Source organism: Pecten maximus, chromosome 7 (assembly GCF_902652985.1).
Source record: "Pecten maximus chromosome 7, xPecMax1.1, whole genome shotgun sequence".
In the NCBI taxonomy this organism is placed as follows: Eukaryota; Metazoa; Mollusca; class Bivalvia; order Pectinida; family Pectinidae; genus Pecten; species Pecten maximus.
Genome location: NC_047021.1, coordinates 4,474,952 through 4,501,433, shown reverse-complemented (window position 1 = coordinate 4,501,433; position 26,482 = coordinate 4,474,952). Strand labels below are relative to the sequence as shown.

The window sequence follows — 26,482 nt, the reverse complement described above, 5'->3', positions numbered from 1 at the left end:
CACCTCGACTTCTTCTTGCTACCCGATGGTGGTCCGGATATTATTCTGGCTGCTGCAGATGACGACCCAGCATAGGACAGAGGGGAGGGCGTGTCTATCATTTCATGGAACGTATCCAGAAGTCTAAGAGAAAAACTTAGAAATCAGGAATTCTTAAATGTAATTTATAAATAGGAATTGATATGTTTATATGAATCCTTGCGTATTGTAAATGGAAGACACAAAGATGATATGGCCGGAGATTAACTTTTTATGATAAAAATGGATCTTGTCTGATTAACTACGTTTTAAATGCATTTTCTAAACATTCCCCAATTTGTTTTTTCTCTAAATACCAATAGGAAACAGGATGACACTGTACATGATAAAACAAAGAGTGCTGACAATTTGTTAATGAATGTGAAATGGAATGATGATAACACGGATATGGTTTTACAAAAATTGGCCGAAAAATGCACGTAATTTGTTAAAAATGTGTGCATCGCCAGAACTAAGTAAAACTAATATCAATGCTGATAATGCAATAGTACCATATTGTACCATATTATAAGGTACAAAAGCAAAAGTAACACAGTAAAACAGATTTCAAAGAAGACAAACATTGGTTTACAGAATCTTGTAAAACACGGTATCGAGGTAATAAAAAGCAATATCTTCCTTTAATTTACGTTAGTCTACAGAGAGTCGCCGAGAACTCGTAAGGAAGAAAAGGTTGTTTAAAAAACTGGAATATAAACTCAAACGAGAATATAAAGGGCACCAGGGTAACATGCTATGATATATGAGGAAACAAAACCCAAGGGAATTTAATACGGGGAAAGTGCATTAACTAATGACGACTTTTATAATTATTTTCATTCACTAGCATCGACTGAACTAGACGCGGATGCGAATGTTTTTTTAAAGGACACGGCGCTGAACCACATGGTACACTTTATGAAGAATTAAAGTGATAGTGAAATAAAGAAATTAATGATGCGCAGTTTGGTTTCAGAAAAGACATGTCCACCATTGACGCTATTTTCGCATTACAATCGTTAATTAATCGTACTCTTAAAAAAGAAGAAGACTTTACTGCTGTTTTATTGATTATAAGGAAGCTTTTGATTTTGTAAATCGGCAAAATCTTTGTTACAAACTTATAAAAACTGGAGTCGAGGACAGAATGTTAGCTGTAATTAGATATATGTATAGTACTGTAAAATGTTGTGTTCAAGCTAATGGTTCATTATCTAATTATTTCCAGTGTGATAATGGATTATTTTAGGGGGGAATTTTATCTCCTCTATTTTTCTCTTTGCATTTCAATGATTGTGAAATGCAATTTTAAAACGATAATTGTACATCGATCGAGATCCGTGATCAAGTTCTTTATTGACTTTGAGTCTTCCGACTCATCAGTATCCTATACATACATAATATACAAAATATAACATTGACAACATAAAACACAACAAAAAACATTAATTCGTGGCCGGGAAGCATGTGTAGCTATGTTAAAGAAATTATTTTGCCGCTTTGATGTATTTAGCCATTTTTCTAATTCTTTGGTATTTTGTCCGTTAAATAATTGTACAATTTAAACATACTTGTTTTTTTTATAGCAACTTTTCAAATAGTTATTACGAATATCAGAATAACATGGGCATTTTAGAATAAAATGAAATTCATTCTCGACATCATTTAAATTACATACAGATCAAATTCTCAAGTATCGCTGGATATTTTGATAACGACCTTTACTACATTTAAATCATGAGCTGATAGTCGAATTTTAGTAATTTCTTTTAAGTACCCTTTCCCTAATGGTTTTCTCAAATAACCCTGAATACCAAATTCATTGTTAAGACATGTATTAAAAAATCCCTTTGAAGATGTTCTAGTTTGTTCTATTTAATCCTGTCTGTTAATATCTAAAAGTCTGTCTTTATTTACAATGTAAGAAATATTGTCAATATTTTCTGTTTGCCATATATAGCCTAAGCCTATTCTATATAATTCATTTTTTTTCTCTTTAATATCCATTTATCGTTATGCTCTAACATGTCTTTATAACATGATCTTAAAATACAATTATCTGTGTTTACTATTTTTATCCAATATCTAAAAATCCAAACTTTTAATATATTTTTACTTATGTAAGCTAATGACAAGGTTATTTTGGCTGTGACTCCTGAAGGGCTACAACAGATGTTAGATTCATATCAAACTACATGAGTAAATGGGACTTAACTGTGAATACAAGCAAGACTAAAGTGGTTGTTTTCCGTTATGGTGAATACTTAGAATTAACGAAGTTTGGTATTATAAAGGCTCTTAATTAAAATTGTTAATGAATTTAATTGTACTCCTAAATTATAATGGTAAATTCAGGATCACACAGGAGAAAATATCATAACAAGGTAGAAAAGCAGTATTTGCTGTATTAAATGTATACCGAGAAAATTATTTTAATGTCGAAACACAACTGTCTGTATTTGATACATATATATATCAATAGCATTTTAAGTTATGGTTGTGAAATATGGGGATTTCATTCAGCCCCGGATGTAGAGAAAGTACATATCATTTTTGTAAAACATTGCTTAGTGTACGTAAAAGTACAAGTAACGACATGGTTTATCTTGAATTAGACAGGTATCCATTAAGAGTGATAAGAAAAATTAGATTTTGGAATATTGGATAAAATAAGAAACCCCCAAAATTGTATTCTTCACTCTTGTTATGACAACATAATAGAAAATATTGATAGATGGATGTTGAATATCAAAGAAGAGTTATATAGAATAGGTTTGGGATATATATAGGAATCACAAAATGTTGACATTTATGATATTCAAATTATAAAGCAAAGAATGTTTGATTTAGATATGCAAGAGTGTGTAGAAAAAAATCGATTGTCTTCTAAAGAAATTTTATATCAACATATTTACAACAGTTATAGTTAACAGAATTATTCGAAAAAGCCCATATCATTTGAAAACTTGGGAGAAATAGCTAAAATTCGACTATCGTCACAAATTCAAAATATTGAAAAAGGTAGATAGCATGACATTGAGCGACACCAAAAAGTTTGTCATTTATGTGACATCAATGATATTGAAGACGAGTTGAATTTTGTATTAGAGTGTCCTTGTTTTGCAAACTTAAGTAATACATTCTTGAAACGGTTTTATGTAACAAATCCAAGTGTTTACAAACTAGTGGAATTACTTTCAATGGAATTACTTTCTAGCCATGAGAATTGACAAGTTTGGGTAAATATATGTAGCTTGCTAATAAGAAAAGGTTAGAATTATTACCTCAATGAAATGTGTTCATATGTACACATGCTTTTGAATATGTATATGGATATGTTATCACATGTTGTCATTTTCACCTATGGGCCGAAAGGCCTACGGAATAAAATGAACTGAACTGAACTAAATGCTTTTGAATATGTAATTACATCATCATAAAAACATGAAACTATGATGTAACGAATATATAAATGTACTCTCAAACTCATTGTTGTTTATCAGCCGTTCACCGGTTTAACCTGTATATGTATAATATGCTTGTACTCTAAACTGATGAGCTAATTCGCTCAAAGTAATAAAGAAATTGAACTTGATGACCACAGTTTGGGCCGAGTTTTCAGGACGAAATGAATCAACTGCGAAGACATAGCACGCGCTGCCGTCACATCGATTCAACTTTCATTTCTACCAGCTACACATCACCTAAGATATTTTCTACTTAATTACAATAGACCATCAGCGAATCAATCTAACATAACGACATTGTCCGTTGTCTATCAACTAAACTTGTGTAACTGTTCACTATGTCTGTATGTGATCGTTTGCAATTTACTTGTGTCTTGATTAAGGGACAGATTGCCTCGAAAATTCGACAATTTACTTGTGTCTTGATTAAGGGACAGATTGCCTCGAAAATTCGACAATTTATTGATCTGTTCTGTCATTTTACTACATGATCAGTTATCTATTTCCAGTAATACGCATCCAGCGAACATCTGTTGGTTATAATCCTGTGTCTATATTGGACAATACCGTCGTTACTATCACTAGACCCTATACAACACTATGTTAGGATCCAGTACCTATATTTGACCATACCGTCGTTACTATTCACTAGACCCTATACAACACTATGTTAGGATCCTGTACCTATATTGCGTAATACCGTCGTTATTACTTACTAGACCCTATACAACACTATGTTAGGATCCAGTACCTACATTGGACAATACCGTCGTTATTACTTACTAGACCCTATACAACACTATGTTAGGATTCTGTACCTATATTGGACCATACCAGCGTTATTACTTACTATACCCTATACAACACTATGTTAGGATCCAGTACCTATATTGGACCATACCGTCATTACTACTTACTAGACCCTATACCACACTATGTTAGGATCCAGTACCTATATTGGACCATACCGTCGTTATTACTTACTAGACCCTACACAACACTATGTTAGGATCCAGTACCTATATTGGACCATACCAGCGTTATTACTTACTATACCCTATACAACACTATGTTAGGATCCAGTACCTATATTGGACAATACCGTCGTTATTACTTACTAGACCCTATACAACACTATGTTAGGATCCAGTACCTATATTGGACCATACCGTCGTTATTACTTACTAGACCCTATACAACACCATGTTAGGATCCAGTACCTATATTGGACCATACCGTCGTTATTACTTACTAGACCCTATACAACACTATGTTAGGATCCAGTACCTATATTGGACCATACCGTCGTTATTACTTACTAGACCCTATACAACACTATGTTAGGATCCAGTACCTATATTTGACCATACCGTCGTTACTATTCACTAGACCCTATACAACACTATGTAAGGATCCAGTACCTATATTTGACCATACCGTCGTTACTATTCACTAGACCCTATACAACACTATGTAAGGATCCAGTACCTATATTGGACCATACCGTGGTTATTACTTACTAGACCCTATACCACACTATGTTAGGATCCAGTACCTATATTGGACCATACCGTCGTTATTACTTACTAGACCCTACACAACACTATGTTAGGATCCAGTACCTATATTGGACCATACCGTCGTTATTACTTACTAGACCCTATACAACACTATGTTAGGATCCAGTACCTATATTGGACCATACCGTCATTACTACTTACTAGACCCTATACAACACTATGTTAGGATCCAGTACTTATATTGGACCATACCGTCGTTATTACTTACTAGACCATATATATATATATATATATATGTGTGTGTGTGTGTGTGTGTGTGTGTGTGTGTGTGTGTGTGTGTGTGTGTGTGTGTTAGGGGGTGAGGGTGTGCGTGTGTGTGTGTGTGTGTGTGTGTGTGTGTTAGGGGGTGAGGGTGTGCGTGTGTGTGTGTGTGTGTATTTATCATGAACTTAATTTATGATCGATGAACTTATGACACTTTTTTATTTTGAAATAGTATAAGAATATAATAACTACATATAATTACATTTCTTTAATTAAAATACATATGAAATAGTTCACATATCATCATTAATAAGTCATAGTCCTCGATATTTTACATGCTAGTAGAAAAAATGGGAATATTTAAACTATTTTCATAATATTATATCTAATCTATTATATCCTAGCATGTGTACATATTATTTTTCTTTTATATGCAGTTTGTATGATCATCTTTGAATTCTTGTAAACTCAAGGTAAAACTTTAAAAAGCTTAAATTGCACAGTGTGAAAAGAATAGAGAGACATGTTAAATGATTAACAAGCAAATTGCTGAGTGCACGATGAGAGAGAGACCTCTTGCAGGGGGATAGATGCTGTCGGAGGATTGACCCAAGGGCTCGAACCCGGGCAATCCTCCAAAATTCGGTGAGGGAAATAAAAATGTATTTGTTATTGAAAAAAAAGTTGTCAATTACAAATTATCAATAAATATTCAAGTTATAAGAAAAGACATTGAACTTGAATGGCTCTCATATGTCATGATGCTCTGTTCTATAAAGGACAAACATATTCTAAAGAAACATGTCATCCTGATATGACGTGTTTTATCATGTCTCTTCTGTTATATAACGTCAACCTATATAGGTATCAGATACTTTTTTCTGAATCCTTTTGTATCATTTATATGTTGTATATATATTGTTAAATGGAAATTGACAAATAAAACAAAGTTTAAAAAATTATATTTATTGACTTGCATTTCGTCTTTTTTTAAAAATAGTTTTATATAGGATTGGAAAAAGGGCAACCATCAAGTAAGATTTATAGAGAAATTTATATTTCGCATAACTTGAACACCCCTTGCATTTTGTCTCAACTCGGGTAAGTAAAGTAGTATTTTGGAATATATTTCTTTCTTAACCATATATCCGATCCATGTTCACCTTTATATATGTAAATTCATCACAAATCGACCCTGGCTGTTAAAAGGACATTAAACAAACAAACAAACAAACAAAAATCATCACCAATATCTGATTTACACAAATTACAACTTCCCTCGTGACGAGGTATATCAAGTCATCCTCCTGATTCTTTTGGTAGTTCAATATTTGATGATCGAAATTTACACATAGTTTTTCTATCTTTTTCATTAAGCTCTAACAAATACTTTTCTATGCCAAATTGTATCTTCAATATAAAATATGTTTGATCTATTGTAGAATTATCAATATCATCAAATCATGTGCGTATAAACTGATCCTTAGATCTACTTTTAACCAGTCTCTTTAATTTATCCTTTTGAAAAGAACATGTTGATTGATAAAAATCCAGACATAGTTTGAGCTTATTTGAGACAAAACATCTTTAAAGTAAAAAACAACAACAACAACAAAAAAACATTTAAATGACACGGGTCAAGTTATCCTATATTAAAAAAAAATCAAAAATGACGAAATGCAAGTCAATGAATACACACAATTTTTTAAACTTTGTTTTATTTGTCAATTTCCATTTAACAATATATAAAAAAAATGTTGATTATACGATAAAGGAAAGGTTTTTTTTAATACTCAAGCATTAATAAATTAGGCATTAGTTATGTAGATATCTGTTTTGTTTCCTGCTCGTCCCTGTACACGGTCCTATAATAGAAATAATTTGGTGAAGTGGGGCAGTGTTTAGTGAGACCGGTGTGTGGCAGTGTATCAGAGAGACAGGTGGAGGCAGTGTATCAGGGAGACAGGTGGGGCAGTGTATCAGGGAGACAGGTGGGGCAGTGTATCAGGGAGACAGGTGGAGGCAGTGTATCAGGGAGACAGGTGGGGCAGTGTATCAGGGAGACAGGTGGGGGCAGTGTATCAGGGAGACAGGCGGGGCAGTGTATCAGGGAGACCGATGGGGCAGCGTATCAGGGAGACAGGTGGGGCAGTGTATCAGGGAGATAGGTGGGGGCAGTGTATCAGGGAGACAGGTGGGGCAGTGTATCAGGGAGACAGGTGGGGCAGTGTATCAGGGAGACAGGTGGGGGCAGTGTATCAGGGAGACAGGTGGGGCAGTGTATCAGGGAGACAGGTGGGGCAGTGTATCAGGGGTCAGGTGGGGGCAGTGTATCAGGGAGACAGGTGGGGCAGTGTATCAGGGAGACAAGTGGGGTGGTGTATCAGGGAGACAGGTGGGGCAGTGTATCAGGGAGACAGGCGGGGCAGTGTATCAGGGAGACCGATGGGGCAGTGTATCAGGGAGACAGGTGGGGCAGTGTATCAGGGAGATAGGTGGGGGCAGTGTATCAGGGAGACAGGTGGGGCAGTGTATCAGGGAGACAGGTGGGGGCAGTGTATCAGGGAGACAGGTGGAGGCAGTGTATCAGGGAGACAGGTGGGGCAGTGTATCAGGGAGACAGGTGGGGCAGTGTATCAGGGAGACAGGCGGGGCAGTGTATCAGGGAGACCGATGGGGCAGTGTATCAGGGAGACAGGTGGGGCAGTGTATCAGGGAGACAGATGGGGCAGTGTATCAGGGAGACAGATGGGGCAGTGTATCATGGAGACAGGTGGGGCAGTATTTCAGGGAGACAGGTGGGGGCCTTGTATCAGGGAGACAGGTGGGGACAGTGTATCAGGGAGACAGGTGGGGACAGTGTATCAGGGAGACAGGTGGGACAGTGTATCAGGGAGACAGGTGGGGCAGTATTTCAGGGAGACAGGTGGGGGCCTTGTATCAGGGAGACAGGTGGGGGCCTTGTATCAGGGAGACAGGTGGGGGCCGTGTATCAGGGAGATATGTTGGACAGTGTATCAGGGAGACAGGTGGGGGCCTTGTATCAGGGAGACAGGTGGGGACAGTGAATCATGGAGACAGGTGGGGGAAATGTATCAGGGAGACAGGTGGGGGTAGTGTATCAGGGAGACAGGTGGGACAGTGTATCAGGGAGAAAGGTGGGACAGTGTATCAGGGAGACAGCTGGGGCAGGGTATCAGGGAGACAGGTGGGGCAATGCATCAGGGAGATAGGTGAGGGCAGTGTATCAGGGAGATAGGTGGGGGCAGTGTATCAGGGAGACAGGTGGGGCAGTGTATCAGGGAGACAGGTGGGGCAGTGTATCAGGGAGACAGGTGGGGGCAGTGTATCAGGGAGACAGGTGGGGCAGTGTATCAGGGAGACAGGTTGGGCAGTGTATCAGGGGTCAGGTGGGGGCAGTGTATCAGGGAGACAGGTGGGGCAGTGTATCAGGGAGACAAGTGGGGTGGTGTATCAGGGAGACAGGTGGGGCAGTGTATCAGGGAGACAGGCGGGGCAGTGTATCAGGGAGACCGATGGGGCAGTGTATCAGGGAGACAGGTGGAGGCAGTGTATCAGGGAGACAGGTGGGGCAGTGTATCAGGGAGACAGGCGGGGCAGTGTATCAGGGAGACAGGTGGGGGCAGTGTATCAGGGAGACAGGTGGAGGCAGTGTATCAGGGAGACAGGTGGGGCAGTGTATCAGGGAGACAGGCGGGGCAGTGTATCAGGGAGACCGATGGGGCAGTGTATCAGGGAGACAGGTGGGGGCCTTGTATCAGGGAGACAGGTGGGGACAGTGTATCAGGGAGACAGGTGGGGACAGTGTATCAGGGAGACAGGTGGGACAGTGTATCAGGGAGACAGGTGGGACAGTGTATCAGGGAGACAGGTGGGGCAGTATTTCAGGGAGACAGGTGGGGGCCTTGTATCAGGGAGACAGGTGGGGGCCTTGTATCAGGGAGACAGGTGGGGGCCGTGTATCAGGGAGATATGTTGGACAGTGTATCAGGGAGACAGGTGGGGGCCTTGTATCAGGGAGACAGGTGGGGACAGTGAATCATGGAGACAGGTGGGGGAAATGTATCAGGGAGACAGGTGGGGGTAGTGTATCAGGGAGACAGGTGGGACAGTGTATCAGGGAGAAAGGTGGGACAGTGTATCAGGGAGACAGCTGGGGCAGGGTATCAGGGAGACAGGTGGGGCAATGTATCAGGGAGATAGGTGAGGGCAGTGTATCAGGGAGACAGGTGGGGGCAGTGTATCAGGGAGACAGGTGGGGCAGTTTACGTCTGTGTTGTCTGTATATCTAGTGTACGTCTGTGCTGTCTGTATATCTAGTGTACGTCTGTGCTGTCTGTATATCTAGTGCACGTCTGTGCTGTATGTATATCTAGTGTACGTCTGTGTTGTCTGTATATCTATTGTACGTCTGTATGGTCTGTATATCTAATGTACGTCCGTCTTGTCTGTATATCTAGTGTACGTCTGTGTTGTCTGTATATCTAGTGTATGTCTGTGTTGTCTGTATATCTAGTGTATGTCTGTGTTGTCTGTATATCTAGTGTACGTCTGTGTTGTCTGTATATCTAGTGTATGTCTGTGTTGTCTGTATATCTAATGTACGTCCGTCTTGTCTGTATATCTAGTGTACGTCTGGGTTGTCTGTATATCTAGTGTACGTCTGTATTGTCTGTATATCTAGTGTATGTCTGTGTTGTCTGTATATCTAATGTACGTCCGTCTTGTCTGTATATCTAGTGTACGTCTGGGTTGTCTGTATATCTAGTGTACGTCTGTGTTGTCTGTATATCTAGTGTACGTCTGTGTTGTCTGTATATCTAGTGTATGTCTGTGTTGTCTGTATATCTAGTGTACGTCTGTATTGTCTGTATATCTAGTGTATGTCTGTGTTGTCTGTATATATAATGTACGTCCGTCTTGTCTGTATATCTAGTGTACGTCTGTGTTGTCTGTATATCTAGTGTACGTCTGTGTTGTCTGTATATCTAGTGTACGTCTGTGGTGTCTGTATATCTAGTGTACGTCTGTGTTGTCTGTATATCTAGTGGAGCCAATCAAACTTATGTCATAAAACAAGTAAAGTAAAGTGAAGTAAAGCATAAAGCAAGTGAGATTCTTAATCACACCATGGGGTGGTCGGGTGACACAGTTGCCTTTCACCTTGGCGGCCGCATTTCGATTCCTGTGTTTACCGTAAAAAGATATGGATCACCTGCCCGACCACGTGGGTTTTCCCCGAGTACTATGTTTTCCTTTCACAATAAAATCCCCCGTGCACTTCCATCCGGGCTAACAAGAGTGATTAATATTTAAGCATTAAAAAGCATTCTGTTACGTGTTATGGTCCTATAACACCGATCAGAATGCTGTTTAATGCTTATATCTATATTTTTATTTTTAACATTTTCGTTTGCAAGTAATTTTTTGTTCATTTTTTTTTTCGATGACTTTTAAACAAAATGGAGCAGCCGACGGAACTGCCCATGGAATATTGTCTCGCAATTTTCCCTGCAAAAAATGTTGCGCGTGAAAAAGATCATAAAGACACTGATATCATTTCCAAAATTTAATCAATCAATATTTTCAATCCACATTTTATGATATTGTCTGTCAAATTATAAAGAAATTATTGGCAAGTTTATAATTTTTCAAAGCAATAATTTAATGAAAAAACATACAAAAATGAATTATCAGAAAAACTGTTGCCAACTGCTTTTTGTGTGTCATCATTTCCGACCAACGTGAAGCGGCCTTCAAGTGTTAGCCAATCAAAACCCATTGAACCACGAGGTCAAAGGTCACTGTGTCAGACAATCAAAACGAGTTTAGAGTTTGTTATCCAAAAGTTGTAATGATTACAACCACCTATTGTGGTAGAAAACATGTTTCGAAAATTAAATAAAGCATAGAATTTTAATCTTATTTTGATCTCACTATCAGAAGATAGTTAACACAGCTTAACAATAATACATTTATTGAATGGCAATACAGCATTACAGACGGACGACGCTACCTCATTTATGAATATATCATAAAATGTTTGTCAACGGCAACAAATAGTTCCATCCTACACAATACGCGACTTGGTTAATCCTTCCATGTCTGAATGATTTGACTTTTCTTGGCAGCAGCTCCATTCAAGGCACTGAGATGTTTCAAAACTGATCTTTTCCCAGTCTGTTCCATTTACATCTTCATCATCATTCTGTTCATTTGCATCTTCATCATTTTTTTCATTTACATCTTCATCGTTATTTTTGTTATCTTCTCCAGATTTCATACAAGAACAATGACACTTATGTTTAATTCCTAGAGGAGTACAACAACGGGAAGCCAAGGTGACGGGTTTTAGTAACTGTTCTTGGTTTACCATCGATTTCGAAGTCAATAACACGGTACTTTTTCTTAAAATCTGACACCGAATCGTTAAACAGACTGGTCAAATTGGAATTTTCTTCTTCCACGTTTTGACCAGAAAACATGTAGCTAAACACAATCGGTAACAACACACTAAATACAGTACCGGGCGCCTGTGAAAAAAACGAACTGTCGAAACTTTTGGCAATGATATGTTGTACATATATAATACCCGAAACAACTCCTCCCCAGAAAATGAATTTAATCAGGTCTTTACAAACAGTCCATCTCAAATCTCCTGGAGAATTATAATTGTTCGCTTTACAAAGACCCAGAAAGAAATCTCGGTCGATTGCTAGTTCACCGTTTGACAACAAGAAAACAGCAAACCTCTTCTCCAGTGTGAGAGTGAGTGAGTTACCGTCTCGAGTTGGCCATACCGGTAATCCGTTTACTGTAGCTTCTCGTGGCACTTCCTGTACACCTTTATCTCCTTTACAATCCGGCAAAACATCTCTATCGTGGTTCAACCGTAAGTCGTTCTCGTTATTTGAGACAATAGTCATGGTGTTTAAGTGGGGTTCATTCAAAGTGTCTTTTTCATACACCAACTTCGTGATTTCTTTCATACACATGTCAAGGAAATTGAGGTATCGTTTATGAGTCGTCTGAAGTTGGTAATACCCATTGGATAGGACAGAGAGTGCTGCCGTAGAAACCACGGTGTAATCATTCGACCCACTATAGAACACTAATCCAAGAAGTAGTATCAATGTAATCCGAACTGAAAGGGCTATCATTAGATACAGCATGACAATACATATTGCTTCAACAGTGACGCTTCCAATGATATTAGGTATTTCGTTCCTGTTGAATCCTTGACAACAAAATGTCAGAATCTTAACCCCGGCAACGACCCCAAGAATAATGAAAACACTTATTGCATCTAACAATGTGTAAAACGGGTCGTTCAGGTTTCCGTATATCCGTAAGTTTGTGAAACCAATAATCGCTCCGAGTACCAAAATCAGTAGAAAACTCCGTAAAATGACAATGACAAAGTACCTAAAATTCCGACAGCATTTCGGACGCAACTCCCACATAGATGCGCCGATCTCCTCAACGAACGTCTGAAAGGGTGACAACAAACCGAACGATTTGCATGTGATGAGAACGTCCTTCCTTATGTCAAACCAGAATCCCGCGATTTTGAGCGAAGGAGATTTTCCGAGCTTTTTGATATCTAGCCATCGGTCTGATTGACGATAACCTCTACATTCTACCTTACATCCTACGGACTCCTTTAAATTGCACATTTCAAATTTAAAAACAGGGAAGTTAATTTTATCCGGGAAAAGCTGAACTGCATCCTTGTCGTCTTTAGACCTATCCACCACTTCACATTCCTTTCTCACAGATTTGTCCAGTTTACATAGAAACAATGATGGTTTAGTGCGAAACAGTCTGTATGTGGTTAGTACGACCATACAGACTATCGTTACCACCGATACGCCATAGTTGAGAGCACCTCTATAGAACTTCACCAATGGATCTTCGTCTGATTTAGCCCATTTTGAATCCTTGACAGGCATCTCCGAGCACTCGCTGACGAACGTATCGTAGAACAGGTACCAGACGTTTGGTTCTTTGTAAGGCAGCTCTATACACAGAGTTTGGACGGATAAATGTTCGATCCCATCTTGTTCCTTAGTTAATCCATGAAGCAGCCATGTTTTTATTAAGGTATCGTTTAGGGTGATGTTAGCTATACAGTCAGGCGGAGAGAGGATCAGTTCCAAATACTGCCGGTCTACTCTGTCGCTGAGAAGGGGCAGATTTAAAGTAAGGAAATCCAATTGTGATTTGAGTGACAAGAGTAACTGCCCTGAAGCTGTCATGATAAGATCGAATCGGAAGGATTTTCCTCCCGTCGTGTTCTTATAAGGAATCTTCATATCTAAAACTATGAGATCCAAATCCGTATTAATAAGATTATCCAACTTGTTAAAAAAGTTACGTTGGCGTGGTCTCGCGTGGCATGCTTTTCCCAATACCAGTGTCTCATTCACATATTTTCCAACACTCTTTTGAGCGCTTGCATCAACAATAATGTTGTAGAATGCACATATGATCAAAAGGTTTAAAAGCCAGATGAACCCCATACTGGTGTTTCGAGTGAATCCATTAACAAGGTGTCTCCTTGTGACGAGGTAGACAAGAGATTTCCGCTAATCTATCTAGTACCTGACAGGTATATCACGTGGTAGGTAGGTCAGATGAATTCATATCCACTACGGCTAACTTAAATTATATCTGTGTTCCTAGATGGGTGGCTTAAGCAGTTGTAAGACCAGTATATTGAATGTGTATTGATACTTCAAGTACAACCATCCATATCCAACTTACCACCATGTACAATTCCCTAAACATGCTGCATGTGTACGCATGATGCTATATGTCTGCCATCGAGTTGCCACCTTACGACGTAAATATGTCGACATCATCAAAAAATATGCCGACATAAACCGAAAAAAAACCTTGTTGACTTAATAGTTTACTTACCGATATAACGACCGACCGACCGACCGACCGACCGACGGACGACAGACTTTGTTGTATATCTAGTGTACCGATATAACGTCTGACCGACCGACCGACGGATGACAGACTTTGTTGTATATCTAGTGTACCGATATAACCTCCGACCGACTGACCGACGGATGACAGACTTTGTTGTATATCTAGTGTACCGATATAACGTCCGATCGACGGAGGGACGACAGAGTTTGTTCTATATCTAGTGTGCCGATATAACGTCCGACCGACGGACGACAGACTTTGTTGTATATCTAGTGTGCCGATATAACGTCCGATCGACGGACGGACGACAGACTTTGTTGTATATCTAGTGTGCCGATATAACGTCCGATCGACGGAGGGACGACAGAGTTTGTTGTATATCTAGTGTACCGATATAACGTCCGACAGACCGACCGACGACAGACTTTGTTGTATATCTAGTGTGCCGATATAACGTCCGATCGACGGACGGACGACAGAGTTTGTTGTATATCTAGTGTGCCGATATAACGTCCGATCGACGGAGGGACGACAGAGTTTGTTGTATATCTAGTGTACCGATTGTACTGTAATATGTTCAGTAGAAGTTTATATAATTATACCTAGAACTGGTAAATAATCATATCTACATGTACACATGTTAGCTAATTTGCCAATAATTAGATGGACCTCGGTCCTCTAAACAACTTGGATGTTATCTATACTATGTCCATGTAATACTGGTTGTATCCAATTATCTTTGTGTAGTTATAATTAATATGGGGTTTACATGTAGACTTCAGGTCACGAACCCCATAACCATATTAAGTTAGGGGAAATCTATCTGACCGGCCGATGCACATCATGAGCATATAAAAGAGAAGCCTTCCATTGAAACTATTGTCGATTCCTACCCGTCTGCGTACGGACACGCCGGTCCTTCGGCCGTGCTTTGCACGGACAAGGTCATTCCTACCCGTCTGCGAACGGACACTACCTACACATACCTGCACCAATAAACAGAGGAACCTCAACTCTACGACTTCATCATTATTCAACTCTACAACTACATCTACAATCTATACCACAAATACTACATAAGAGTTATTATATTTTATTTGGTACTCATACTTTTGATTTAACCTGTTAATCTACCTGTTAAAAATAAGTGTTAATTTCGACTATTTCGCTTACGCTTGATGTCAAATTATATCTAATTTGAAATCTTTTAAATTACATAGAAACGAAATGTACTGTAATATGTTCAGTAGAAGTTCATATAATTATACCTAGAACTGGTAAATAATCATATCTACATGTACACATGTTAGCTAATTTGCCAATAATTAGATGGACCTCGGTTCTCTAAACAACTTGGATGTTATCTATACTATGTCCATGTAATACTGGTTGTATCCAATTATCTTTGTGTAGTTATAATTAATATGGGGTTTACATGTAGACTTCAGGTCACGAACCCCATAACCATATTAAGTTAGGGGAAATCTATCTGACCGGCCGATGCACATCATGAGCATATAAAAGAGAAGCCTTCCATTGAAACTATTGTCGATTCCTACCCGTCTGCGTACGGACACGCCGGTCCTTCGGCCGTGCTTTGCACGGACAAGGTCATTCCTACCCGTCTGCGAACGGACACTACCTACACATACCTGCACCAATAAACAGAGGAACCTCAACTCTACGACTTCATCATTATTCAACTCTACAACTACATCTACAATCTATACCACAAATACTACATAAGAGTTATTATATTTTACGATATAACGACCGACTGACGGACAACAGAGTTCGTTGTATTTCTAGTGTACCGATATAACGTCCGACTGACGGACAGACGACAGAGTTTGTTGTATATCTAGTGTACCGATATAACGTCCGACTGACGGACGACAGAGTTTGTTGTATATCTAGTGTACCGATATAACGGCCGACCGAACGACCGACGACAGACTTTCTTGTATATCTAGGGTGCCGATATAACGTCCGACCGACCGACCGACCGACCGACGGACGACCGACTTTGTTGTATATCTAGTGTACCGATATAACGTCCGACGGACGGACGGCCGGCAGACTTTGTTGTATATCTAGTGTACCGATATAACGACCGACTGACGGACGACAGAGTTTGTTGTATATCTAGTGTACCGATATAACGACCGACTGACGGACGACAGAGTTTGTTGTATATCTAGTGTACCGATATAACGTCCGACTGACGAACGGACGGACGACAGAGTTTGTTGTTTATCTAGTGTACCGATATAACGTCCGACGACGGACGGCCGACAGACTTTGTTGTATATCTAGTGTACCGATATAACGTCCGACCGACCGACGGACGACAGAGTTTGTTGTATATCTAGTGTACCGATATAACGTCCGACCGAAGGACGACAGAGTTTGTTGTATATCTAGTGTGCCGATATATCGTCCGACCGATCGACGGACGACAGAGTTTGTTGTATATCTAGTGTACCGATATAACGTCCGACTGACGGACAGACGACAGAGTTTGTTGTATATCTAGTGTACCGATATAACGTCCGACTGACGGACGACAGAGTTTGTTGTATATCTAGTGTACCGATATAACGGCCGACCGAACGACCGACGACAGACTTTCTTGTATATCTAGGGTGCCGATATAACGTCCGACCGACCGACCGACCGACCGACCGACCGACCGACGGACGACCGACTTTGTTGTATATCTAGTGTACCGATATAACGTCCGACGGACGGACGGCCGGCAGACTTTGTTGTATATCTAGTGTACCGATATAACGACCGACTGACGGACGACAGAGTTTGTTGTATATCTAGTGTACCGATATAACGTCCGACTGACGAACGGACGGACGACAGAGTTTGTTGTTTATCTAGTGTACCGATATAACGTCCGACGACGGACGGCCGACAGACTTTGTTGTATATCTAGTGTACCGATATAACGTCCGACCGACCGACGGACGACAGAGTTTGTTGTATATCTAGTGTACCGATATAACGTCCGACCGAAGGACGACAGAGTTTGTTGTATATCTAGTGTGCCGATATATCGTCCGACCGATCGACGGACGACAGAGTTTGTTGTATATCTAGTGTAGCGATATAACGTCCGACTGACGGACGGACGACAGAGTTTGTTGTATATCTAGTGTACCGATATAACGTCCGACCGACCGACGGACGACAGAGTTCGTTGTATATCTAGTGTACCGATATAACGTCCGACTGACGGACGGACGACATAGTTTGTTGTATATCTTGTGTACCGATATAACGACCGACCGACGGACGGACAACAGAGTTTGTTGTATATCTAGTGTACCGATATAACGACCGACCGACCGACCGACTGACGACAGAGTTTGTTGTATATCTAGTGTACCGATTTAACGTCCGACTGACGGACGGACGACAGAGTTTGTTGTATATCTTGTGTACCGATTTAACGTCCGACCGACCGAAGGACGGCAGAGTTTGTAGTATGTCTAGTGTACCGATATAACGTACGACTGACAGACGGACGACAGAGTTTGTTGTATGTCTAGTGTACCGATATAACGTCCGACCGACGGACGGACGGACGACAGAGTTTGTTGTATATCTAGTGTACCGATATAACGACCGACTGACGGACAACAGAGTTCGTTGTATTTCTAGTGTACCGATATAACGTCCGACTGACGGACAGACGACAGAGTTTGTTGTATATCTAGTGTACCGATATAACGTCCGACTGACGGACGACAGAGTTTGTTGTATATCTAATGTACCGATATAACGGCCGACCGAACGACCGACGACAGACTTTCTTGTATATCTAGGGTGCCGATATAACGTCCGACCGACCGACCGACCGACGGACGACCGACTTTGTTGTATATCTAGTGTACCGATATAACGTCCGACGGACGGACGGCCGGCAGACTTTGTTGTATATCTAGTGTACCGATATAACGACCGACTGACGGACGACAGAGTTTGTTGTATATCTAGTGTACCGATATAACGTCCGACTGACGGACGGACGGACGGACGACAGAGTTTGTTGTTTATCTAGTGTACCGATATAACGTCCGACCGACGGACGGCCGACAGACTTTGTTGTATAGTGTACCGATATAACGTCCGACCGACCGACGGACGACAGAGTTTGTTGTATATCTAGTGTACCGATATAACGTCCGACGGACGGACGGACGGACGACAGAGTTTGTTGTATATCTAGTGTATCGATATAACGTCCGACTGACGGACGGACGGACGGACGGACGGACGACAGAGTTTGTTGTATATCTAGTGTACCGATATAACGACCGACTGACGGACGACAGAGTTCGTTGCATATCTAGTGTACCGATATAATGTCCGACGGACGGACGGACGGACGGACGGACGACAGAGTTTGTTGTATATCTAGTGTACCGATATAACGTCCGACCGACGGACGGCCGACAGACTTTGTTGTATATCTAGTGTACCGATTTAACGTCCCACCGACGGACGGACGACAGAGTTTGTTGTATATCTAGTGTACCGATATAACGTCCGACCGACGGACGGACGACAGAGTTTGTTGTATATCTAGTGTACCGATATAACGTCAGACCGACGGACGGACGACAGAGTTTGTTGTATATCGCCGATCTGATCTCCTTGTATTGACCTTCGATTACCTTTTCGATGGCGGAAGAATATGTCCCCGGTGACTTATCCGCCGTTCAGTAGGTTTTACTTGGCAGGTGTCCGACCTGAACCTCTTCTACTTGTAATTAAGAAGTAGTTGATACGCCACGAGCTGGTTTCCCTGGTGTGTCTGTTGCCATAAAAAAGAGATAATCAAATGCTCGATAAACAACACAATACTTGGACGGTTTTTAAATACATAGGTGGAATTAGCTTCTTTAAAACTGTCTCAATCTAAAAGATCATCTTTTCACTAAATAATCAGGTTTGACAGAAATCTATTATTGTTTAAATACACCCAAGAATGATGACCAAACCTACCGAACCGTACACCCGAGAATGATGACCAAACCTACCGAACCGTACACCCAAGAATGATGACCAAACCTACCGAACCGTACACCCAAGAATGATGACCAAACCTACCGAACCGTACACCCAAGAATGATGACCAAACCTACCGAACCGTACACCCGAGAATGATGACCAAACCTACCGAACCGTACACCCGAGAATGATGACCAAACCTACCGAACCGTACAACCAAGAATGATGACCAAACCTACCGAACCGTACATCCAAGAATGATGACCAAACCACTGAACAGTACACCCAAGAATGATGACCAAACCTACCGAACCGTACAACCAAGAATGATGACCAAACCTACCGAACCGTACACCCAAGAATGATGACCAAACCTACCGAACCGTACAACCGAGAATGATGACCAAACCTACCGAACCATACTACCGAGAATGATGACCAAACCTACCGAACCGTACACCCAAGAATGATGACCAAACCTACCGAACCGTACTCCTTAGAATGATGACCAAACCTACCGAACCGTACACCCAAGAATGATGACCAAACCTACCGAACCGAACACCCGAGAATGATGACCAAACCGATTACCAAACCGAAATATGCGTGGATAAGTTGTTGACTAAGGTGTGAAACTGCCATCCAGCAGTAAAAAATTTAGGGCATGTTGCAGGAGGTTTTTTTTTCATTTATTCAAATTATTGAAAATATATTTACTTATCCATGAATCCTTAGTCAGTTGCTGTATAAAAGAACACCGAAAAAAATATTCTTGTACAATGCCCCGCCATGAATCAAGCTCGGTTCTCCGGCGTGCTAATCCTTTTGAGTCAAAGCAATATGCTTGGTCAGCTGGGTGACGGGCTAGTAAAAGCCACTCCGACACGTTCCTCATTTGCACAGATCTCAAGCTGAGACTCGCAATACCACCATATCATGAGATTTTAGTAAGGCGCCAATGTGAAAGGACATGGAAAATACATTCCTTCTGAGTGCCCTGGCAGTCCTGAATCGAACCCGGATCTCGGGTGTGAAAACTGAGCCATCCATGCAGACGCAAGTCAAAATATGCGAGTGTATCTCACAGGAACCCTCTCACAGCATGATGTAGGAGGCGACTAATCATCTTTGATAATATATCTGGGGGTCCACCAGTAATTGTAAAAGTGGTTATGCGTGCGTCGTACGGCGCGAGTCGATTTTTTTTTTTTTTTTTGCGAGGGGTCTGGGGGCCAAAATTCCGGATCCGCTAGTGTGATTCGTTGATATGTATTTCTTAGAATTAATTAAATGAGATTTGTAATACCCTTACCCCAATTTTTACTCCATCACTATTTAGGTCAACCAGCATATACATGTAGCTAGGTATACACGTTCTTTTCTAAATGTTCCACATCAATGATTTTCTGGGACTTTTAGAATTTAGAAATAAAGATGTTCAATTTTATAAAAAACACGAAAAAAGTTCTTTTGCAATTATATAAGTTTAACCTTTTAGCTAATTTTGTCATAAAATGACTGGATTAGATGTAATCGACAATACGTAAGACCTTTGTCCTCACTCGTCGATTGATATTTATTTCTGAATTGAAATGACGATCTATATAAAACCGAAAATTACATGAGCATGAAAGATAAAAAAAACTTCCCGCTTTCTTTGACGTCACTAAAACTTTTTGAACAGAAATAAAAAAATCACGCGAGAATTCGACATGGCGTTTGACGACCACGCCGGTCTGCTATGTTATTTTTCTTTTCTTAAGAAAGGCTACATATATTGGCGACTAAATGACAAAATTTGGATATAAATAATGAATTTCTGTTTAATTCTGTTTAATCTATTTCATAATCATATTTTGCCGCAGAATGATTTTCGGGTAGGTGTACATACTGCTATGCTGCAGGATTTCCTTGGTCATTGTGTAAAACAACTCATTGTGATTAGCCTTGCAAGTTCCGGGTACTTCTTGTTAATGGCCGGATAAATGATTGAATCATGGAAAACTGTCTGATAGATTGTCTGATATACTCGGGCGGACCCACTGACGTAATAATACTCTCTAAATACCTACTACGTACGCCTTCATGTCTGAATCATATTGGCATCTGATCAAAATGTGTTGTGTCATTCCAAAAATTCCATTCTGCTGATAAACACAAATACATATTGTTTTGGTTCCGAATTAAAATGTACATCCAACCTAAAATTTGCGTAAAGAAAGAGCAACAGCTCCGTGGTCATAAATCTACTTATTGAAAATGTGACCTAAAACTAAAGTATTTAAACACACATAGTCTTAGAGACAGGATACGTGTATGAAGCTATATAAATTATGTCCCTGCATAATTATAATGATACATCAACTTTCAAATTAACAACGTGTTAAGATAACCTAGTTTCATATACTGCATCGCGCATATTACAGCATGTATTTAGCCTACTAATTATGTAAGTTTTACTCAAATACTACCAAAGTATTGATAGCCTTGTTAGAAGCGTTGAAATAAAACGTAATAGCTTCAGCATACAATGCTACTAGATCTAGATGTGTAACAGCGCCTGTTACAGTGAGTCGCACAATGTGTACGAAATCCCAGTTTCTATATTTAAGTATTACACAACCATTACGGCGTACTTTCCAGACATTTTTTTAATAATTAGCGGAATGATAAAAGCTATTGTACGCCGTTTGCATTACTCTATGTGTCATACCGACACCAACAGAAAATCTACGCAGCACTTTATTTAGGTCTGCATATTTGAAATAACGCGAGATTTCAGTGATAATGTAGGTAGGTCACGTGAGGAAAGCCTGGAAGAACCAATATGGCGGTCGTGCAAAAGCCAGAGACAATGAACGGTGATATCCAAGATTACACTCCAGGACCGCCCAGAGACGATGTAAATGAAGCGGCAAACTTGCAAGATCAGGTATGATTATTACCCTTCCATAATGTCTTATTCTGAGATTCAGACTTCGATTATGACGTCGAGATAATAATTGTTTACTTTGGACAAAAATTCCTGCAAGGTTGACAGCGAGACAATCTGAGAGCTAATTAGCACAACAGGTGCTCGGAACATCGCGGTGTCGCCTCGACCGGACGGTTAAGGCTTCTTTGGTTTGGACAATAATATGTCGTTATGTCGATGTGTGTGTGATACAGTTTGCTGTGAGTCAGTCGTGAGTCAGGGCCGGTTTTTCGCAGGGAATCGTGCAGCCAAAACAAATGTCATCAGCAGTAATGTACACACACTCTCATACACCGTGACAATGTGTGACCCTACTTAGGTATATACTGACAATTGTGATTTTGTCTCAAGTCTGAATTTATAAAGGCATATTTACCACCATAGTTCGGTAGTCCAGAAGTTGTATTTTCCATGTTGTCTGTTGTATAAATCTTACATATTTTATAAGTAGGGTCTTGAGGTATAGCGAAATGTATTGAAAAGACGTATTAGGCAATGCGAAGTGTCTATTTTCTCATGTATAGTGTTATTGATAAGTGATTGTTTTTTTTTTAGTTTTCTAACGAACTGTAAAAAACAGAAGTTATATATTCATGCTACCATTCTGCAAATCTCACCATGTCACAAGTTTATTTAATACGGCAAAAGATTAAAACATTGATTATGATGGTGAACACTGGTGTAAATAATGATGAACTATGATAATTGAAATGGGTTAATTTCATACTATTTTCATTCTAAAAGTGTTTTATAATGAGATGGGGTTCTGGGCGAAACACACACCGGTTCCGGTTATTATAGTGTGTCCCTGAAGTCCAGCATCACCTGGTGTTTTCAACCCAGGTTCGGTTAGGTTTTAACACTGTGTCGGTTATTGAAGAGACAACAAACTCTGTGCTTATAAAGTTAATGATATTTGATATGAAGCAATGAAATATGTAAAGATAAACAATCGCTTGCTCTCACACACAAATAACTGTATACACACTATGCCAGCACACGGACCCCTCCCTGCGTCATAGTCCTACCTGAGCTTGACTCTCAGGCTCCCTATATATATATAGCTAACATTAGGTCTATGTACCCTACTGAAGTATAGCTACAATGTACGTCTACCCGCTTAGCAAATGGCTGGGAAAATGTGGCACACCTCCGGAAACAAATCCGTTCGACTGCCCACTGAGTGAGCCAGACACCCGAATATATAACTGAGATTACGCCCCAGGCACACATGCTCGTACAAATCTATTTATAATCTACTATGAACTGGATCTGCGACATGACAGGGTCAACCAGACATAACCTGATGACATCGCAATTCCATTGATTGTCGTCAAGCTACAATATACATGTAAAATTTAAATAAATGAGGCACTACACTGACTTTATAAATATCAATATCAAAAAAATATATATAAAGATGTTTAATAGTTACAAAATTAATAAATTCCTATACTATACTTTGAAGATTGTCAATGTTCATGCCTCACACTTCTCACAAAAACAGAGTTGATAAAATTGATATTGAAAATAACCCATTAATAGTTCTATTATTACTACAATATATAGACTGTTCACATTAAGATACACAATTTGCCAAAATGTTAATGTCACTTTTCAAAACACAATCACACAATGTCTGGCAATACGATGGAACCTCTTCCTTTGACTGTCCTCGTCCCCACGTCAGTACATAACCGGTTGTGGTCGCACCGGTGGTCCTCAGGATCACATTCTGGTCACGGCACCAAATGTAACAGGAGATGACAAAATGTAGCGGCTAGACCGGGGTTTGAACCCGGGACCTCCAAACTCTAGACGGACACTCTATCACTGGGCTACCTGGTCGCAGATGACCGACCAAGTCCATTTCCACTACAAAAGTATAGAAATGTTATAAACGTTCATTGGACAAATCAGATTTGTCTTCAATAAATTTAGGGGAATGGAATATTTATAAGGAATATTAAAATTAATCCATTTTCAGTTAAGAAATTTCAAAGGTTTCTTCCACTTGTTTTCTTTCCTTTATTTTTTTCTCTTAGTATTTTAACAGCTTAATTGTGAAAATAATGTTCAAACTCACTTTTGTGGACCTTGCTTTCAAAAATCAGACACAGGCTATGGTATATATGTTACTTCCGACAGCAACTGCTGAGGTTCTCAAAGAGTTTCAATGTTACCAAAACATACCAACTACTTCCAATTCACAGTACATGCATCAGCAGCTATTACGACTGCTTTTGATCCATTTTCTCATCCTTAAGTCATTGTCTCTCAGCAAAAGAATAACAAGCATTGATATTTAAGGATACTAAACTAAGGTACATTACTGAGTTTTGTGAGCATTTGAGATTTTAGTCGGATTGAACGTAAATTCAATGTGAATTGAAGCTCATCCCTCCATTTCCAACTTTTCGAGTGTTACACCTTGTTGATATAATAGCAGGAGTAGGGGCTTAGATTTTTTTTCTATTTATACCTGTAACCAGAAGCAGAAGTCTGTGTATGGTGATTGGATTCCTTAAAGTGTTGGAGTCATTAGGACATTAATTGTTCTTATTATCTTGTGTAGATGAGGAGTTGCAATTGGGTTCAATTTATTACCTGCAGTGCTCCAGATAACTTTTTGACATGAGGGGTTTTCACTCCAACCCCCATAAAGCAAAGGGGTTTTTTACCCCTCATGTCACAAAGTGAAGAGTATTTCTTCAGTTTTCAACTTTTTAAACTATGTTCAAAAATACAAGAGGAAACATACCAAAACAAAAAAGACCCTTAGTAAATTGGTGCCAAGGTTTTATTTACTTAATGTTAAAACATGCACAGTACATTTGACTTGTTGCTGTTTGTTTAATACAATTCATTGAACTCATTCATTAAAGAAATTTTACATCTGAATTTTATGCTGAAGTTCATATTTTACTTGAAAATGAATAGGTACTATTTTATTAACTTTTAATCATGTTCAGCCAGTAAAACCATGAAATACAAACTTATAATGCACATTTGTTTATGAAGCTGAATAGTAAATTGTCCTAAACACACGATAAGTACATTCTTCTGATTTGTTTTCGCATATGTCGTCATTATCATAAACATCTTCGACATAATCAGATGTTGTTACATTATGATTATCGCGATTTTTTTGACGACTTTGAGTATCCATTGCACTAGCATGGTCTTCCGACATTTCATGACGCCTAAGCGCACTTCTCTGAATATTCGAACAGCCTCTAGTAAAAGCATTGTCTTTTTTACATTTTAAACACAACAAGCATTTTAAGTTCAGAACATTACATCCCTCGGAGTCCGACTGGCCCACAATCTCTACCTTCAACCATTCGTAACATTTAGTCCATGAATCGATCGTTCCTCGTTTTGACAACGTCCTGTGATGCTTTCTACCTATTCCTTGAATAATTTTGTCTAGTACTTCTCTGATGAATGTTTCGGTATTACGATCTGGGCGTTTTTCTTTCTTCGAAAAGCCCATTTCAAACAACGATGACTGGTTTTTTGATAGCGCCATTGTTTATAATCACGATCTTTAAAGCGCTTTCTATGAACGGTAAAAAATACACTAAGTTTACAAGCGTCTCTGTGACATGCTACACATACATTCTAAACAGTTGAAAATAAGAGCCGGTAACTGACGCAATTATCTGGATTTTATTACGTTAATGACGCAAGTTCATGTTTTTTTCTTGCGTTTTTTGCATAAAATAGCGCGTAAAAACGCATTCACGCAGGCTATCTGGAGCACTGACCTGTTTACATACCAGGGCAACTTTTGACATTTCATTCAATGACCATGATGTCCAATACCCCAACAAAATAACCGATTCATACCAACATTAATTAATTGAGCAGATTCCAGACCGTGTGGTTGTGTTTTGACAGCAGTAACAAATAAACACTTTATGGCATCAAACACAATTCTATTGAAGTCAACTGCACATACGAATCCGACTGCATTATAAAGAACGCATGTGATGGATGATGCATTTGTATAAAAAAAATTAGGAGTTTGAACAACGAAAGTAATAACATGGAATGTATGACTAAAAGGTCGATGATGATCATTTCATTCTGCAATCATTAATCTACAACTACATGTATACAGCAGCTGTCTTTTGGATCGTATTTGGAGAATTCGTCAAAACAACAGAAGACTCGGCCTTTGTCTGTTCCTTCTTTGCCATCATCAACACTGAGAAATTAAAGATTGTCATTTACACTGGTTGTCT

At 39.7% G+C, this 26,482-nt stretch overlaps 1 protein-coding gene and 2 long non-coding RNA genes across 6 annotated transcripts in view; all 3 read left to right on the top strand.

Annotated features, from left to right (window-relative positions):
- Positions 1 to 14,891: 14,891 nt before the first annotated feature.
- Positions 14,892 to 15,243, top strand: LOC117331826. Its single transcript, XR_004533659.1, has 2 exons — positions 14,892 to 15,111; positions 15,175 to 15,243. It is a non-coding gene; the product is annotated as an uncharacterized LOC117331826 (long non-coding RNA).
- A 101-nt stretch (positions 15,244 to 15,344) lies between these two features.
- On the top strand, positions 15,345 to 15,909 carry LOC117331825. Its single transcript, XR_004533658.1, has 2 exons — positions 15,345 to 15,777; positions 15,841 to 15,909. It is a non-coding gene; the product is annotated as an uncharacterized LOC117331825 (long non-coding RNA).
- A 6,160-nt stretch (positions 15,910 to 22,069) lies between these two features.
- The window catches only part of LOC117331394 (serine/threonine-protein kinase B-raf-like), a 40,766-nt gene continuing 36,353 nt past the window's right edge, over positions 22,070 to 26,482 (top strand). For all 4 annotated transcript variants that reach the window (XM_033890096.1, XM_033890093.1, XM_033890095.1 and 1 more), the window contains exon 1: positions 22,070 to 22,190. In XM_033890096.1, the coding sequence (XP_033745987.1) occupies positions 22,086 to 22,190 (105 nt within the window). In that variant the 5' untranslated portion in view covers positions 22,070 to 22,085. The remainder of the gene's footprint in view (positions 22,191 to 26,482) is intronic.